At 38.1% G+C, this 18,978-nt stretch overlaps 1 protein-coding gene across 1 annotated transcript; it reads right to left on the bottom strand.

The window, feature by feature from the left end:
- Nucleotides 1-9,360: 9,360 nt before the first annotated feature.
- LOC149651053 (uncharacterized protein B0303.7-like) lies at nucleotides 9,361-12,408 on the bottom strand. The gene is made up of 12 exons (XM_089847198.1): nucleotides 12,390-12,408; nucleotides 12,287-12,316; nucleotides 12,117-12,217; nucleotides 11,394-11,421; nucleotides 11,209-11,330; nucleotides 10,983-11,131; nucleotides 10,687-10,914; nucleotides 10,524-10,617; nucleotides 10,224-10,455; nucleotides 10,088-10,149; nucleotides 9,890-10,024; nucleotides 9,361-9,815 (listed from the first exon to the last, which is right to left on the bottom strand). The coding sequence occupies exons 1-12, from the start codon at nucleotides 12,406-12,408 to the stop codon at nucleotides 9,636-9,638; spliced, it is 1,380 nt and encodes a 459-aa protein (XP_089703324.1). The 3' UTR covers nucleotides 9,361-9,635.
- Nucleotides 12,409-18,978: the final 6,570 nt, after the last annotated feature.

Below are 18,978 nucleotides of genomic sequence, written 5' to 3'. Positions count from 1 at the left end.
TGGAAGTAGTCGATCAGCGTTTGTTGTCGATTCGAAATGGATTGCCAATGTTTTTCTACAATGCCACTCATTCGGACCCACCTTCATATAAGCTTATCGCCTCCTTGATATGTACTACACAAATTACACGCCATTTTCTCCCGTATTTCGTACAATCCTTAATGGTGTTTCTTTGGCTCTAAAAATATATTATAGATATGAGAAAACTTTCGTTCGACACGCGATAGTATTTAGAAATGGAAAAATCATGAAAAGGCGGAGATTATTTAACTAAGAACGACAGGGTCCGCTACCTTTCAATAAGAAATGTTTTAATGGCAAAGTAAGGTAAAGTACTTTGAATATAAAAAGAGGAGCGTAAAATATTTCTTATTTGAAAAATATCTACTACTGGTCTACTGTAGATATAAAAATAACCAGACGACGTATGGATCTTTAAAACCTTCAGCTCACCCACTAAATTAGTTTCGAAACCAAAAATTATCTTTCTAATTAAAAATCCACGTCAAAATGTCACTGAAACTTGTTTGGGATTTAAACCCACACCTCATTTTTGTTCTTTAATAAAAAAGCTCAAACTTTTGAAACCGCTTCTCTTTCAGGGCTGCAGAGTAATCTCATTTCTAGGAAGAAAAGATAGAGAGAGAAAAGAAAAAAAAACCAAAGTGACGCCATTAAAATTCCGAAATAAGTTTAATTGGGGAAACTTTTCCAAAGAACGAAGAGAAAGTTTAACGATTAAAACTTCTTTACGATAGACGTTTGTGAGAATTGGGGCGTCGTAAATGGAGAATGCACGGTAACGATTCCATTCCAGGAAAGGAAAAAACGTTCTAGAAAAAACTTCACCACCAACGCGTAGTCAAAAGAAATTGCACTCTATATTGATTTCAAACTCATTTTGAAGACGCTCGCCAAGTAGAAGAACGGTACAATGTTTTACAGGGGTTTGACGTGAGGCAGTAGATTAGCTAGTATAATAATACCCTCAGTTACGATTCTTCCCCGCAATAATTGAATTTAGTTCCTTCCTCGGGCATCAGGATAGGGTGTAGGGGCGCGACAATACGGTTGGAAAAGACGCCACTCTCAATTAGGATCACCGCCAGCAGTTCTCGATGTGATATTCCTTACACTCTACGTTAGTTACGTGTTGCGTATGTTAGTTATAGGTAAGACTGAAGCAAGCGTGGCTAGATCTCATTGTACACGTCTGTGCTTGGCGTTACGTCGAGCGAACCGTTTGTAAGTTACCCTCTCTCTCTCCCTGTCTAAGTGAGCGAGCAAAAGGCGGGATTTAAAAGGGAACTCTAGAAATAGGAGAAATTACATTAGGTGCGAGAGAAGAAGACGATATCCAGACCAACCCGGGTTTTGATTAAAGGCCTAATAGAAATGAGACGAATGAAAATGGGTAATTCTTAAAAGGATAGGGAATAATAGCGCCCAACTCTTCCAAGTTTCCCTTTTCTATTTACGATCGAAATTACTATTTCGGCGATTACAATCTGTACAGGGTTTTATTGCAGCAAATCGATCATTATCCATACGAAGCTTTGAGTGGCGAATTTTCCTTAACAAAGGCGAGGTCATAGCGGAAATTTAGATATAACTAAAGAAAATTAACAAACCGTTGCAGTTGATGCATGCAGTCACTCACAGATGCCATATAGTTATAAGTATAAGAAGTCCGGCCATCAAGTCCATTTTAAAAAAGACAAAACTTTAAAATATTATGGAACAGAAACGCTAAGTTGAAGCTGGATCTCCGAAAGGTTTTGTTTGGAAAGAAAGTTTGGTAAAACAAAAGTTAAGGCTCGTTAAATCAGAGGATATTAGCAAGTTACGGCGTCTTTTGATTAAACATAGAGAGAGAGAGAGAGAGAGAGAGAGAACCGCTGAGAGTTGAGTCGAGATTTTAATGGCGGAGGAACACTTTTAAGTGACAGTTCGCTTCAGTGGGAGAGTGTGTCGACGACGCGCCGGGTCACTTCATAGTGGAAACGTGATTAATGGACCGAAGGCGAGAAACGGCGTCGCCATTGTGCGCCCGCAGCGGCTCTTACACCTTCTACCCCTTATAGGTATAGACACCGAAATCCATTAATGAAGCGAGTCAAGGCGATCACGTGGTGTACCCCTTTCCCTCCAAAACGCCGGGTTAACCCGTTTCGTATAGCATCCTTCCCCACAACCAACCTCATTTCCCAGCTTAGAGACTGCAGTATCCTTCGATGAATGGGAAGAGAGAGAGAGAGAGAGAGAGAGAGAGAGAGAGAGAGAGAGAGAGAGAGGTAGAGTGATTGAGATAGGCGAACGGGCGATAAAGTTCGACCAAAAATGATTAGTGATTATTAATTATCGCTAATTACCCGAAGCTTTCGAGTGTTTTGAAAGGTTTTAAAAGTATATACGGAACGTGGTGCACTAATAAATGTTGAAATGAAAATTCGTCAAGGATAGATTTGGATTTAATTACGAAGAGGGGGTAAGAGTTAATCTTGAACTCTTTTAGGGCAGACAAAACTTCCAGGGCTAATTTATGAAGACCCTTAAGGGTCGGGTTTATATTTCTTTCCGTCTTGATGCTACTTCGATTGATTCCTACTAATGGTTCTCAAGTTAAATACGAAATAAGGACAGAATATGAAAACTTAAACTCGCACTCGGAACGTTAGTCGTAATAATATTTGACGCAAATATCCAAGGTTCATTACCCTTTCAATCAGGATTTTTTTCTACCATACCCAGAGTCCCAGATGACATTTTAACGCCCAGAACATGTTTACAAGGTGCATATTATAGATAGGCCAATGTCATAAATTTCCTTGTTCTCCTGAGACTTGAAAAAAAATGCTCATTTTTGGGGCATAAACGCGTCGGTAACTTCATTTTCTATTTTCTAGCCCTTGATGGGACCCTCATTTTCTTAACAGCTTTCACTGGGAAAAGTATTACCTGGATGCACTTTCAATAACTAATTCGTGATATTTTAATAAGGTGCTATGATTGTCGAGCTAAATCAAATGACGTAGACCGGAGTTTCTCAGTACCTAGTAAGGATTTCTAAAGACCGTAGTAACATTCCTGGACAAAGAGCATGTTATCCTTGGAAAATAGGATGAAATTAGCATGGGGAGGAATATATACGGTTGGAGACTAGTACGCGTACGGATACGTACGACAAAGATCATAAATCATTCGGTACGGTAAGGCACGCGTACAAGACTGAGGCAGTCGGCCTGCACGGTCACAAACGCATTTGCATATGATAAATGGGTTTCGGCGAATCTTAAAACAGCGTCATTGAGTCGTTTTGCAGAGCTTCAAGAAGTCCTTCTACCCACACAGATTAATAAAAGAAATGAACTCATAGTACAGGAAACCAAAAACTCTGAATAGATGCAATATTAATTTTCATTCTCTTCAGACAGACAGACATTCGGCCAGTTTCTGGTTTTGGGTTTTTTGTAAACTCTGACCTAGTTAAGTCAAGTTGAAGAAAAGTGCGGTTTCATGGATAAGTTTGATAAATTTAAATAGTTCTAGACCAAACAACATTCGTTGGTTCAGAGATGATGCAAGTGTATATTTGAGTTGATCTAGTGTGTTACCAAAGAACGAATTTGTATTTAAATATTACTTGAGTATTATTCACAAATTAATATTCTAAAGTAGTCTTTAGATGATATCTCAGTTTTAATTAATTCGATTAAAGATTACAAATTAGGAGAACCTTGGTTCGGAGCGGATAACATTATACGAATACCCCAAGCAAGTGTTCCGTTGCTAACGTATTGATGTGTAGGACTAAAAGAATTATTAGTTTTTCCGTATTATTTTAATAACCTGAATCAGGGCGTTAATCTCATAAATATAAGACCAAGACGACTACTGAATTTAAATTTGTCCAGGGGTGTTTCGCTGTACCACGACTGAAAGTAAAGCGGGCGAAACTAATCCCCTAATTAAAAGAGTGAAACTAAGACGTGGCATTGGTGGTGGAGGTCCGCGGGCCAAGAAGCCTCGCTTAAAAGGAAATAAAACGGAGATTATAATCCAGGAAGGGATAAGAGTCTGCCAGGGAGATAAGATATTTCACTCGCCATTCTGAATATTTTAGTAGGGAATATAGTGAAACCACAGCCTTCAGTTTTTTAATAAGCAATATGATACATTGGAGGGGTTGAGAAGTATAACTGAAGTAAAACTCTGGTTCCTTAGAAGTGAAACTAATTTAAACAATGCCCGTAATAGAGGTACAGTTACTTTTACACCAATAGCTTGATGCCAAAAAACAAAACCGTGCTAGTTCCACGATTTTGTGCTACTAAATGTCCCGAAAACCTTCAGTTAGCCATGGTTTTCGTGTACCCAATGGTCACTACAAACCCACATTTCCAAGCACAAAGGCATTCGTCCCATAATCTATGTTATCGGTTTAGTGTCCATGCACGTCTAAAAGATGAACAATTGAGGCACAAATCATGGCTACAGAAGTTGTTTTACTTCACACAATGAACGTTCTGCACAAGATATTTACGATATTGAGCGTCCAAAACACGTCGATGAGTCGTAGTTGGTTGTACACTATTATTCAGGTGGGTGTATACCTATATACGCGTAAGGGGGTGGTACGTTGCTGATTATTTTGACGAGTTACGGCGTTTCACCTAATCTCATTACCGTTAGCGTTATAATCCAGCGAAACCGGGCAATTTATTAGTCTCCTTTTGTCTCAACGGACCCTGGCGTATAAGTTTTGAATATTTAATCGGTGCAAATTTCGGCTTTCGGCTATATTCGTTATAATCCAGTTATCCGGGACGGATTAAAGAGCCAGTGACGCTGCGTGAACCCAAGGGTATTCAACGATAGGAATAAAGCGCGGGGAAGCGTCTCCCGGATTTGCCAAGAGCCAAATATTAATTGGAAGCTCGTAGAAAGCTGGCGTTCGTTAGTGATAATCGCTTTAAAAGAGACGAGCCACGTCTTTTCTCGGAATTAAAAGCCAAAACCTAATTTGCGACCGCGGAGACAAAGTTTCCAAAATTTCTCGCGCCCACGACAAGTTACATTTCTGGGTATAGAACTTAGAAGTATCGTCTCAAAACAGTCCCAAACATTCGTCAGGTTTAAGCCCAAGGGAGTTAATTAATTCCAAAGAAACTTTCTACATAATACAATGTAGCTTTCTCTAACTTTCATTTTTGGGTTTGTTGCGAATAGCTGCGGGAAATAGTTGCTATTTCGTTAAAGATACCATCATAAGTTTATAAGATATGTTTAATAAGTTTGTCGCTTTCACTGAGAGCTTGTAATGAAGTGACGTAGATGAAAGCGACGCTTGGTTAGGCGCTGTTAAAGGCTTAGTACAGAATAAATATGAAGATGAACTGCAAAACGACGTGTAGTCACTTCTGGTGTCGTTCTTGAATTAGCTCTTGGTAAGTCTCTAGCATTACGAAGTATAGGTTTTTGTCATAATTATTTAACATACAATCAAATATGAACAAATCCAAAGGATGACATTATAAATTTAACAACCACGTGACCATTTTTCATCGATGGCCGTCTCCCAGTCCCAATATCCAACAACTAAACGCCTTTTTTTTTGGAAAATGGAATTTAAAATGGAAAGACCAACCTGAGGGCCACCCGACAAGTTTTCCCCTCTTAATAGTTGGGAGGGTATATGGTAAAGGCTTAACAGAGCGCGAGGGCTGATGGGAAGAATCGAGGCTTGGATAGTGGATGGGGTTAGTGGCAAAAGCTTATGGGGGGAAACACCGTCAAAGCAGAATCAATCGACACGGCCCTTGCCAATGGACCGAAGCTTTATATTTTCAATTCCGGAGCTCTTTGGCTCCTTTCCAAAGCTCTCATTTTTTCAAATCAAGCGGTAAACGCGATCACCCACCCTCCGGTTTTTATTATACCGCTTTTCCAATACGGTCCACAAAAAATATAAGGAAAAAAACGTACCAGTAAAAATTCGATAAAAAAGTTGTGGAAATATTATAACTATACATCAGAAGGAAGTTGGAAATAATTCTCTGTATAAAACAACGATTTTCCGAGGTCGAAAACTCCCCGTTTATGGAAATACAAATGTCAAAGGTTAAAATATAAAAGGGTTTATTCGAACATCAATGCGAGGAAGGAAAGTTGGGTCGAATTCCAAATAATTCTTCAGTTTCCTACAAACATCAACTTAAGATGGCTGTTTTCCAAAAGTACATTAAAATAAACCATTAAAGAATATTCCTCTTCCAAAGTTGTTCGAATAACTATACTTAGTACCACTAGGAAACCTCCGTAATATCAGTTTATGTGACTAAACGACTTAAACTTTTGATTGCCTATTATTAGTTTTTGAAGTTATTCGGCGAATAACGTAGTTATAACTTGAACTTTTCGGTATGTTTGTAATGAAGCTAGGAACTCGAAATAAACGTTTCCGGGAAATAAAGTTTTAATCAGAAAATTCCACGTACGTAAGTGCAGAAATCAATCGAACACAATGAACCCACATACAGATTGCGTCACCTCAGTTAAGCCTTAGGAAAAGCTGTAGGATTTAGTCGCTTCCGCAACCAAATTATTGGCGTTTGCAACTTAGAAGGCTTATAGCTTCCGACCCTAAAAATCCGCGGATTAACGACGGGAAAGAACATCGGGATACAAAGGCCTAGTTGCTTCAGGAGAGCTAAAAGAGTTTCCCCGAGAAAATCTTTAATTACTCTCCTTTAGAAATACACGCATTAACATCGTAATTAAAACATGGCGGCAACGTTGGCCGCGTATTTTTTTTCTTTCTTTCTTACACCGTTCTTTGATCTTTTGAAAATGAAGTTTGCCGCGACACGTGTGCCGCAAATGAGACGGTAATGAGCTCTTTCACGGTTATGGCGCTCATTAGAAAACTAACCTCTTTCGGTAACTCCTTCGCCCTCCAATACTTCAGATCAGAAGTCTTCAAAATGTTGCGTTTCAAAAGAGGAAGAGTTGGAATTAGGCCTAAACCCGAAAGAGGATGGGTTTAAGAAATCGTTCCTAGCTTCGATGCAGTAGCGTCGCTAGGGTTTGAAATTTGGGGGGGGGGGGGCTAAATTTGGGCAAACTAGTTATTATAAGTACTTAAATTGCATAATGGGTTCATTGGAAAATGTGTAGACCTTTAAAACTATCCGTAAATTTGTGTCAACGTGAAATTATTCGTATTTTAAAGATATACAACCTTTTATTGATAAAGAGTACGGAACCGATTATGAAGGATTTTCACTCGTTTTAAGATTATTTTTAGTTTTGGTTAGCTTTTAGTCCACACTATTGGGACTCCCTTCGAAAGAACGTGAAACATTTTACTTCCACCTGTTTTTTTTTCTTCAAAACTGTACTGTTTGATATTGAAACTCACATCTACTGAGATGAAACTTATAACTTATAATTTTTTATATATTGCTACAGAATTTTAGGTTGCTAACAGCAATTTTTTGGTAGGGTTTACGGAATATTTTGGGGGGTCTAAGTTTGGAATTGGGGGGGGGGCCCCCCCAAAAAAAATAAGGCCTAGCGACGCCACTGTCCATCTCGCTTTTTAGCGCCTGCGCTCTAGACTAAGAGGAATTTTGAGAGTGCGCAGAGACGCCAATGAATTAACCCCCCCCCAACCTTGTACGTCCCGACCCTAAGGGTTGCCCAAGGTTCCCTTTTTTGTTACATCAAAGCTAGTTCAATTCTGCGCCAAATGAGATTTTGTAGAAACGCTAATTGGAAGCCAACAAGGCTCAACGCTAAGCCTAAACCACGTGGTAATACCGGATTGCTAGGGTAAAAATGAAGCCAATACGCGCTAATCACGATACACAATGATCCAAACAGATAACCTTAAATTAGGCGACAACTCACCACTACAACTTAGAATCCTTCCCATAAATAAAACCTTGGGAATTCCGTATTTTATCAACTAATAATTAAGTTAAGTTTACGTAAATCATGGTTTAAATACAAATTAAATTCAAAAAATTGCCCCCAATTTTGATAGAAAAGAACCTTCACATAATAAATACAAATGAAACCTTATGAAAAACAGAATTCCGTATTTTATCAACTAATAATGGGCTAAATAAGTTTACCTTAATCATGGTTTAAACCATTCAAATTAAACTCAAATGACCCTAATTACGATTATAAAATATTGTTGCAAAGAAAGGTTGCTCTTACCACTTCGTTGGAGAAAGAATGAAATCTGAATTTCCATAATGCTTTGAATTGTAGGAGTCGACCGCCAGGGGGAAGGAAGGAAAGGAAAAATAGACCTTAAAAATAGGCCAAAAAAGGCGGGAATGTCATATTTTTTTAAGGGAAGAAGGAATGGCTTGGAACGCGCGTCTTGTTTCCGTCAATTCAAAACCTTCTTGGAGGAAACAGGTGAGATGGAGTTGAAACGAAATCCTCAAAGCGTTACGGTAGGGTCGACCGTTGACGTGTCACCTCTTTGGTGTAATTTTTTGGCCTATAGATAGTTTTCACACATGGAGGATTCATACCATTTACACCAGGAGGCCGGGCTATCTGGCGAAAAACCCGTCTGCTTTTTAAAACACCAAAAACAAAATAAAACAGCATAAAAACACGATAAAAAGCTTTTTGAGAATAGGTTAGAAATAACCATAAGTTCGACACTATAAGCATAAGGTTATATCCATAAGTTCGACACTATAAGCACAAGGTAATATCCATAAGTTCGACACTATAAGCACAAGGTAATATCCATAAGTTCGACACTATGTTATAGTCCTATTTGCTCCCCATCCGTAACTGTGGTTCTACCAGAGATACGGACACAAATGTTCGGATAATTATAAAGGTCTCCACATATCCCAAGCAAAAAAAAAAGAAAACTTCGCGGTACTTAAACGGTTTCGAACCTGTGGCCTTCCCGCTGTAAGGCGGATGTGATAACCACTACACTACAGATATGCTATTATTGTCGATCGAATAAACAGGGGCCGAGTAATTAAGGAAAATGCCTAATTTGGGGTAGCGTTTCACTTATAGTTAGGAAGTTACTTTACACTAAAATTTCGAGGCTCGAAACTCTGGTTCTACACTATTAACGTGCGGAGGGAGGTATTATGAATAATGGTGGTAACACTGCTGAAGTATTTAACTCAAATACTATAACTATGGCAACTGGGAACAGTTTCCTCGATAATGGTGCCAATGAAATGTTTCCGATAACTCATCATCCAACAAGTTCGGATAATAACCGAGACTTTCCCATGAATGCCTTAAATTTAAATGGAAATTTAACAATATTACCAAATCAAAATTTACCCGTAACTTCCTTTAATCATCAAATTATTCCAAATGATAATCAAATGATTTTAACTAATATTGAAATTAATGAAAATAAAACGTTTGTAGAAATTGAAGGTATTATTAATATAGGTTCATATTCCCTTTAAAGGGCAAGTTTATTTTAAAATTCACTTTCAAATACTATTTAATGAGGGAGATTTATCTTTAAAATGAAACAAGTTGCGTTAAAATTGATTAATTTGAAATAATTTAAAAACTAGCACAAATAAAAAATACACAAATATGTTTCATTTACGATTAACATTGAATCAAACATGCACGAAAGTCGATGGGAAAATGCCATTCTTTTGGCTTTTATCGCTGTACAGATATCCTTTCCACCAATCAGAGCTTAATTTCTCAACAATCACAATACGATCTCCTTCTTCAAAAGATAATTCATCAGCGTTCTCGGCTATGAACTGGTACTTGGCAACGCGGATAGATAACTAAAGTATGTTTCAAATGGAAGAGTTGAAAGATAAACGAGAGATAAAAACATAAAAACACCACAATATTTTACATAATTTTGATTCTCCTGGTCATTTTCTTCGGACTTTTGAACAAAATTGTCTGGAAATTGGCCTTCTTTACCGTTAGATTTACCATAAAGCCAATTTTGATTAATTCGGTAAAGTACTTCAATATCATCTCCTTCCTAATGAAGAGTTTAATCGATTAAACTTCCTCTTAAACTTTTTATCAAACAAATCATATATACTTGAAAAGCTAAATCTCCATCTTGTTGAGCTTCAAACGTGTATAAAGCTTTGACAAAGCATCCTTTCACGTTAAAATTAACTTAATTATCATAATTAAACAAAGAGCTTTGCTTCTTAAGGCTAATTAGTAATTACCATCAGTTTTTGAGGTGGATGCTTGAGATAATTGACTAAAATTTTCATCCTGTGACAAAACCTTTACGTAAGTGACTGGGAAAAGACCTTTGTCTCCGTTTAGGGTTCCTAACCACCAATCATCGCTGGGTTTATCAACTAAACCTATTATATCACCAGCTTTGAAGGATAATTCATCACAATCATTAGCAACGAAGTCAAAAAGGGCTTCGCAGTTTGATACTGGCGACATCTTCGAGTAAATTAATAAAGTGTACTAGTTAACTAAGGGTATACCAGTACAATTACTTAGTCATTTACCAATAGGCTTATGTCTTCATCTTCAGCTACCGGTGGAGGAGGAGGCGGTGGAAATTGAGGTTCAGGAAGTGAAAAAACTCTCTTTGTCGCGCTGCTACTATGTTTATGAATGATTATGTTAATTCATCTGAATTAAAACTACTCCAAAACTAATTAATATGACCTTGTATTTGAAGGAGCCAAACTATTACTCAATTCATCGTGTAATTGAGCCAAACTTCGTTTGTAAATACGTTCGGGTTGAGATTCGTATTCGACTGGATCAGATACCTTAACGGAATTAGTCACTTTGCTGTTAGTGATGTCCTTACGCGTGCCGGCATTTTCCATTGAACAAGCGCCACTGCTTTGAAGGTTGTCTTCGTAAGCCATTCTAGTTCTTGAACTCGAACTTTTCAAGTAAAACAACGCATTCAAGAAAGTTCTAGGGATAAAGGAGGTAAAAAGATCACGTCATACCTGATAAGTACTTCTCCGATAGGTGCAGCGGTCAATAAATTTGAAGCATTTCTATCTTTCCTGGTTGCACTTCCGCCTTCTCCACTGGATCTCTGCTCATTCTTTCCTGCAGCGGCGGCAACTGCATTTTGATGTTGCGGCAAAACTTTCTGCAAATTCAAGAATATTCTCGCTATAATTCGACAAATTTCTTCAGGGTGTGATAGGTCAAATTATTAGCACCTACCCTTTTGTTAACACTCCGAGGGCTCGCCTTGCGGTGCGTCTCCAAATGGTGATCTGAAACCTCATACTGGCAAAATATAAAATTTTTTTTTTCCAATTCATTTTTGGCTAGGTCTAGTGCAACTGCAAAATAAAGAACAATTATTATAAATTTCGATTAAATCCCAGCTTTAAATATAAACTTACGGTGTTCATCAACTTCGCGCATGGAACGCTACAATAAAAACCAAAACTTAATCCCTCTTTTATTGACGAGGTAAAATTGAGACTCTTCAAGGCCGAGTTCCAAAACGCGAGCAAACTGAACAGCGAACATCGAAACCTAGGAGGATAGAGGTGAAAATACTGATCCATCCTCCTAGTTGAGACAATGGGGCCCGAACGTGTCCATTTTCGCTCTTCTAGAGAACTGGAGATCGGCCAATAATATTTTTTTGTCGTTTCGAATTTTTGCATCCCTCCAACATTCTATTATCTACCATCAGTTTACCCATTTTGCTGGAACTCTGCCTTTAAGGGACTAGTTCCGGCGGAAAGGATTCCGAACTGAGAAGCAAGCATCGAGACTAACAACCGAGCGACCGTACAGACTTTAGATTCCCTGCTGTGGCTAAATTTGAGAGGTTCTAGCCAACTGAAAGCAGTGCGATTCTAGCGAAATGAAGATAAACAAAAGAGTTTCCTTCAGAGGAATTCAAATATTTGCAAGGAAAAATTTAAACCGCTTTCAATTGTTTTTCTTCAGTTCTCTAGAGGCCGCCCAGCACGGCTTTTATTCAGCTAGAACCCTCATAACTTTCCCTCGCAAAATCTGAGAGGTCGCTCCATTGTTCGTTTCGATGCTCAGTTAGCTAGAATCCTTTTCGCTGGAAGTCTGCCTTTAAACTACAGTTTAACGCAAGAACTCACCATCTTTTTGGACTTTTCACCGAGTTTAGTGGGCGACCAATAATAAACATCCGCTGTGTTTTTTCCTTTTGTTGTTCTATCAACAATTTCGCGTCGATAGCCTTTATATAACGATGAAGAAGCGTTTAGTTAACGTTAAGAAGTTATGTTAGATTATTTTACGTTCTTACCATGTTCCATAGGCTTTCGGAAAAGTGGATCTGTTTTTCGAATTAATTAAATTGGTTTTGAATTGTAAATGAATCGTGTAACAAGAAAGAGAGTTTTACTTACTATTATAATTGGTCGCCATTATTTTTTCTGAAATTAAAGGGAAAGTAAAATGAACACTTTGAAGGATGCGAGTCGAAAAAATGACAAATATATCATTCAAAGCCGAATCTAGTTTGCCTTTTCTTCGCGACTCTAGCATTTCTCTAAATTTCTACCCGAATAGAATATTCCTTTCAAGCGTCATTGGCCGGAACTTAGTCCATCCAATGCTTGGAGATTAGAAGAAATACCCGATTCCCATAATAATCTTATATACTTGAAACAACTCTATATGAAAAATTCAGGCAACATCCCTTAAAAGAACGGCCATTTTCTAAAAACAAAACTTATAAAAGAATATGTCGGCAAAAAATTAATTACCATTCATAGAGAGCTTTCAGATGGGATAGTTGTACGTCACACCCTCCCCAAGTCTTACCGGCGCTGTTCTGGTAGCCATATTGGGTGGTCTCAGCTTCATTCCCGCTTTAAACCCACCAATATGGCAGCGTAAATTATGTCACGAGACTCAGCTCCACCTCCAACTGAAAGCTCTCCATTACTGAACTCGCGAGGCTTGATTCAACTCCTCGTTTTTAAGACTAATTAATCGCTAATTATTTTGTAAAATATTTTTTTATTAATATTTTCCCTTTCATATTTCAATAAAGGCCGTTCTTCAAAGGTATAATGTGTAGAAACTAGAAAGGTGATATTTTCCTTTAACCCAAAATAATATGAAAATAACTTAAACATAAATTAACTCCTTTAATCTATATTAATATTAAATGAACCTGAAAATAAGCCTTAACCCCCCAATAATTTTTCAAGATAGTGGGCAGAATGCGTTAAAGCGGGCAGCGGTCTTGATGGCGGTAATTACACGCAATTTTCCAAAAAAGTTAACTTTTGACAAACTTGCGGCATCTTTAGAATTTTTTCACTATTTTTTCTAACACCCCGTGGTCTAATTAGTCAGAAACCAGTGTTGCTTGGGTTAGTTAGATAAAGCAAAATCCTACCGATAAGCTTATAAACAAGATGGCCCTAGGGCTGGGCCTTAATACTAATTTTACACGGCTCACGTGACCCCCCGTATAGTTGATCTCCAATAAATCGTACAACTAAAAGCATGTCTGAAACACAATCGTGTATCCCCTTAATTTCTAATAACGTCACATTTCAAATAATATTAATGAAACTAAATTGTGCACCCCATTAAAGAATAATTTTTAAAGACCCTACGAATCAAATAATGTATCTAAAACAAAATCCTGGATCCCCTAAACAAGAAATCACTATGACCGTAAACCGTCCCCTCTATTTTACGAAACCTAACCTAACCATCCAGCATAATCTGATGTATCACGCGCACAAAGAGCAGTAGTGCACGAAAATTATCATCTTGTTTCCTTCACCCAAAAAAGCCCGCGAGATTTAAACTACCATTCTTTCCTCTCTCTCCTCTCCGAGCGGGATGCCCCCTCTCCCTCTTCCCTCTCTCACTAATATCAAAAGCGTATAGAAAACCATAAAGTGAAGGTCAGTAACTTATCTTAGGCTTTGGCTTTGGTTAACATGTAAAATGAGAAGCTCGCGGGATCTAAGTAAGCTCCTCCGATTTAACAACCAATCACCTTCCACTTGCATTACCTCATCCGAATCGTAGGCAGACGTCATACTCAAGCAAGAAATAGTTTTGCGACGCTAGCGGCGCCGGCTACTTCAGGGCAAAAATAGAAACACTAAAATATCGTCTGCTTTTTTTAAACAACCCCGGAACGGGAGTCGGGAGCGCTTCGGGTCTTCGCCTCTTCGGTCACCGCGTTAACGCCACGGCACGCTAAGTCAGGCGGCAAGGCCTAAAGTACCCCGACTTTTTTCCTAACTTCCCAAGGTGATAATTTAATTGTTATATAAATATTTAAAGTAGACTAGTTTACTAAGTTTAGTTTAGAATATGTAGTTGTCGTGGTAGTTATTTTAATTATACAAATATTATAAAGCCGTTATTATTATTATTATTCGTTTTTGAAATGCCTCGGAAAAAAAACCACAGAGCAGAATGCAGATTGCTCTTTTAGCTTTAAAGCCAAAAAACCAAAGTACGCAATACAATTTTTATGTGAAAGAATGCCGTACTTTGGGTGTACAAACGATCATAAATATACCCATTCCTAAACTAAATAAGGACATATCAATTCAAACGGAAACCGATAAGAAAGTTGTTTCTCCAACTACCGAAATTGGACGGCACACTCGTCTTTAGGCCTAATAATATAAGCAGCCGACGCAACTCCTACGAAATTTAGTGGAGCTATATTTTGTAGCCAACTCACTCATGTACCTTGTGTAACACTACGCGAATTTAATCTTCCGCCACGAAGAAGCGGCATCGTACCGGCTCTAACGAGGAGGGGGGTCGGAACAACGCGATAGAGAGGGGGCTCCTACTTTTACACGTTCAGCCCAGGCGGTAAAGACCTTCACTTTATGGTTTTCTATACGCTTTTGCTAATATACCAGGCAGGCAGCGGCTGGTTCCCTCTCTCTTCGTATCGCCATCGCGTACGCTAGCGATCTCTCTCTCCCGTCCCCGCACGATTTCGTTTTCCCTCTCTCTCTCCCATCGTAAGCGTTCGTTTCGCGTACGCGAAACCGGTTTCGCGGACGCGTCCAGCACAGGGGTTTTGGTGCCGTTTCTTAAATTTTACCGGAATTAAAATTCCGTGTAAAATTAAAAAGGATTCTTGCCTATTTCCACGTGCCTTTTGCGAAATTTGTCACTGTCCCTATTTACCCCACACTAAAATGTGCACACATTATACATTTTTTTACACTTTTGCGTTTGACTTGAATGACCGCTTGACATTTTTATAGCCCTAGCTCGACATAATAAAAAACAGGCAAAAAAAATTGACATTGATTATCAATGTCAATTTTTTTGCCTGTTCTGAGTAGTATTTATAAATAACCAACAAAAAAATATCTAAATCTTCTACAACCCAGATCAAACTAAAAGCCCATCATATGTATAAAAGTGGCTCAAAAATACCGCAAATATTAATCCTCTAGAAGGTACTCGCGCAAACATTATCGAGAAAAGATGGAATTGCGGAAAAGAACTGCATTTGACAAAGCTAATTGAGAACTAAACGGGATGGAGAGGTTTAGGCTAAGAAGAAAATTAAAAAAAATTTTTAAAAAAAACATCGTATCTAACACCTAACACGCTGCAACCGATCCTCCTCACTACCCCGCTTAGCGACAAAGTTAATATATAGAACGCAACCGAGGAGACAATCCTAGCTAGGCGGCAACAACCAGTATTAAGACGCGCATCGCGGACATATCACTAGCCCGACTCAACTAATGGACAAGAATAAACTCAACCCGTAACCGTTAAAACACGAATAACCTAATATAAATGGCAATTTTAGTGGCATCTCATGGACATTTCTTATATATTTGGCGGATATGTCGTTAAAACCAATATATAACTTAAAATGCTTGCATGGTAAAACCCTACGCACAATACCAGTTTCAGAAGGATTGAGTCCAACGCCAACAAGAGTTCAGGCAGCGTGACGATTCTAGAAGTGAACTGGCATTACGTTTGACGGGTTTGCCATTTATAAATTGATCAACTATATTGCGATTTTTTTTATCGGGATAAGGTGTAGGAGCGCGTGCGCAGTAGGCCAATCGGGACCGCGATAATGTCTAAAAAATAAAGACGTCTACCATGAAAAAAATCTAAATAAAAAATTTGGTTTAATATCTCAAGCGCTTTGAGAGATTTCTTGTAAAATATGATAGGTGTAATTACGCCAAATTATCGTAGTGAATTAGTAATATTGGCTAGCAGTCAGCCTCGAAAGAAATAGGTTAAAAATAGGCATATTAACTTTTTTAATTTTGAAAAAAACTTCTGCCGATTAAACTGGAAAACATTTAAAAGGAGTATTATCTGCCACTCTACAAACGTACAAGCCAGTTCAGCCTCAGCTTTCTGTTTCCCCATAAGCGTTTCTTGGCCAATCTTCGTGCCTTGGGTATAAATAATAATTAATAACATATACTCTTGGATTGAGGCTTATTTATTACGCAGAACCCAATCGGTACGTGTTGGAGCCAGTCTCAGTATCCCCCTCCCTGTTACTAGTGGGGTCCCACAAGGGAGCGTGCTTGGACCACTTTTGTTTTTAATCTTTATTAACGACCTACCCGATAAGCTTTTTTCCCAATTATGTCTATTGGCGGATGATTTAAAGATTTTCCGTGAGATATCCTCCTATAACGATATACTTCTTCTTCAATCTGACCTCACTCGACTTGAGGCTTGGTCAAAGACGAATGGTCTGTCCTTAAACGGGCAAAAGTCGTTGATTTTATCTATTCAACGTTCTGAGGTTAATACTGATATTCCGTCCCCTTATTTTCTAGGTGGCCAAAATATCCGCCACGTTAATGAGTGTCGTGATTTAGGTATACAAATGTCGCGTAATCTTTCCTTTCATGCCCACATCAAGAAAACTTGTAGTCGTGCAAACGGTCTCCTTGCCACAATTAAAGCAAACTTTCCAAAAATCCCTAATACCTTAATGACCCGTCTCTTCAACTGCTATGTCCTTCCCATATTAGAACTTGGTAGCCAAATTTGGAACCCTTATCAGGTCTCTGACACTAAATTACTCGACAATGTTCAAGGTCGTGCGTCGAAAATACCTTTTCACCTTCGTCACCTCCCTCGTCCCCATTCCTTGGTTTGGGCGTCCCTGTCTGCGCGGCGCACTTATCTCGACCCTGTTTCCCTTTTTCGTATAGACCACACCAGTGGTCAAAAGTTTTTTAAACAAGCCCCAAACCATCATGCCACTCGAGGCCATAACCTTAAACTATTTCTCTCCCCTTCCCGCAAAAACCAATTAAAAAACTCCTTTTTTCGAAGAACCATTCCTCTCTGGAACTCTTTACCACCTGATTTGGTCTCCCTGACGTCCCTTTTTCCTTTTAAAATAGGGCTTAAAAAATTCCTTCAAGTGTAGTAAATCTCATTGTATTTTTATTTTTATCTCAGTCAATTTGTATATTTTGTATATTTTGTACATTGTTATTATATTGTTTATTTCGCTCCTGGAGCTGTAAAGGGCACAATACACGCTCAATAATTTGCGCAAAAAACGTGGGGCCCGTTATTTAAGTTACAAAGTATAAATAGAACGTTATCCAGACTAATATTTGTGCAAAGTTCAAATATAATACTACAATATGTTTTAGGAAATGGAAAATAATTTGCGGTAAATTTTGGACAATATTTGCATAAAAAGACTGAACATATATATTGAGTGAGATTTATTGGTCAAAATGTTATTCAAAAAGCCAACAATATTTCGCATTCGAATAAAACTAAAGGCTGTGTATTTAACGATTTATATGTTATGGTTGGTCAATAAAATTGTACATGGTCCATGGACTCAACATAAACTGTTTTATTGTGATAAAATATATTCAGTATAATTGAATAAATTGTGTGCAATATGATCAATTTGTTCAATAAAATTTTAAATTTTTGTTCTACATATTGAGCTTTCAAAATCATGATAGATTTTATTGCACAATTAGTGAAAAGTCTTGGGAATAGTTTATAAGATGAAGAATTTTATAAATGTCCCCCACTTTATTTGTGCAAAACATTGAGCGTGTAAAGGCCGCTTAAGGCGTTAAATAAAGGGAAGGCTGACCCGTAACCAATCACCCTTAGTTCAATGTCATGAGAACTGACCCCGAGCTACCTAGGGATGCACGTGTTTGAAAATAGAGGACGAGATAGTTTTGGAGAGTAGCCTGTGAGTAGACAGTTCGAAGTAGTATACGCGCGCCCCCGTCTTCGCGCTCGCAAGTTCGAAGCGAGAGTTTTTGCAAATATATAAACAAAATATAAACAATTTATTTTTTGGAAAATAACAAAATATAAACAATTTATTTTTTGGAAAATAACAAAATATGAACAAATTGAATAAATAAAACTTAAACTGATATTAATTGTTAGAAAAATTTGCAGAAATTAATTTTGTGGCGGGGTATTTCTGGAATTAATTTTTCGTTCAGCTTCTTCCTTGGTTTCTACTAGTGTTCCAATACTTCAGGGAGAAGAACCTGAGAGGAGACTTATACTATTTTTAAACTCATCTGTCTGTTTAAGTTTGGACTTCTAGTTTTTTTTTCATTATATATATATATATATATATATATATATAAGCTTGTTTTAGTTTTGGTTTGAGTTAAGATGATGATGTCATGGATACCAAGGACTACACCCATTACTACGAGGGCTAGTCCGGGCTTGTTTGGGGTCATTATATAGGCCATACGCCCTTTAATAGTACATTGGAGGGCCGGTAGGTAAAAAAAGGTAAGATTTTTCCAATAAAGTGGAACAATATTTGGGTGGATGATGTCATGGCGGTCATCTTGGATCCATGCGTATCTGTATAGCTATCACTACTGATATGTTCCATAAGTTTGTCACTGGTCAATGAGAGCTTGTCATGAAGTGACGTAGGTCATAGATTCGATGTAAAGCGATGCCTGGTGAGGCGCTGTCAAA

Source organism: Phalangium opilio, unplaced genomic scaffold (assembly GCF_054372755.1).
Source record: "Phalangium opilio isolate 3A_F unplaced genomic scaffold, DU_Popi_V2 ptg000082l_1, whole genome shotgun sequence".
Classification (NCBI taxonomy): domain Eukaryota; kingdom Metazoa; phylum Arthropoda; class Arachnida; order Opiliones; family Phalangiidae; genus Phalangium; species Phalangium opilio.
Note: the sequence above shows the minus strand (reverse complement) of the source record. Positions and strands in the feature narration are given on the sequence as shown.

Bases quoted from the DNA above. Each gene is read 5' to 3' on its own strand.
- LOC149651053 (XM_089847198.1), bottom strand. The intron at 11,132-11,208 runs GTAGGTGCTAAT...TTGAATTTGCAG, and splicing joins CTCGGAGTGTTAACAAAAGG to AAAGTTTTGCCGCAACATCA. The intron at 10,618-10,686 runs GTCATATTAATT...TAAACATAGTAG, and splicing joins TTGGCTCCTTCAAATACAAG to CAGCGCGACAAAGAGAGTTT.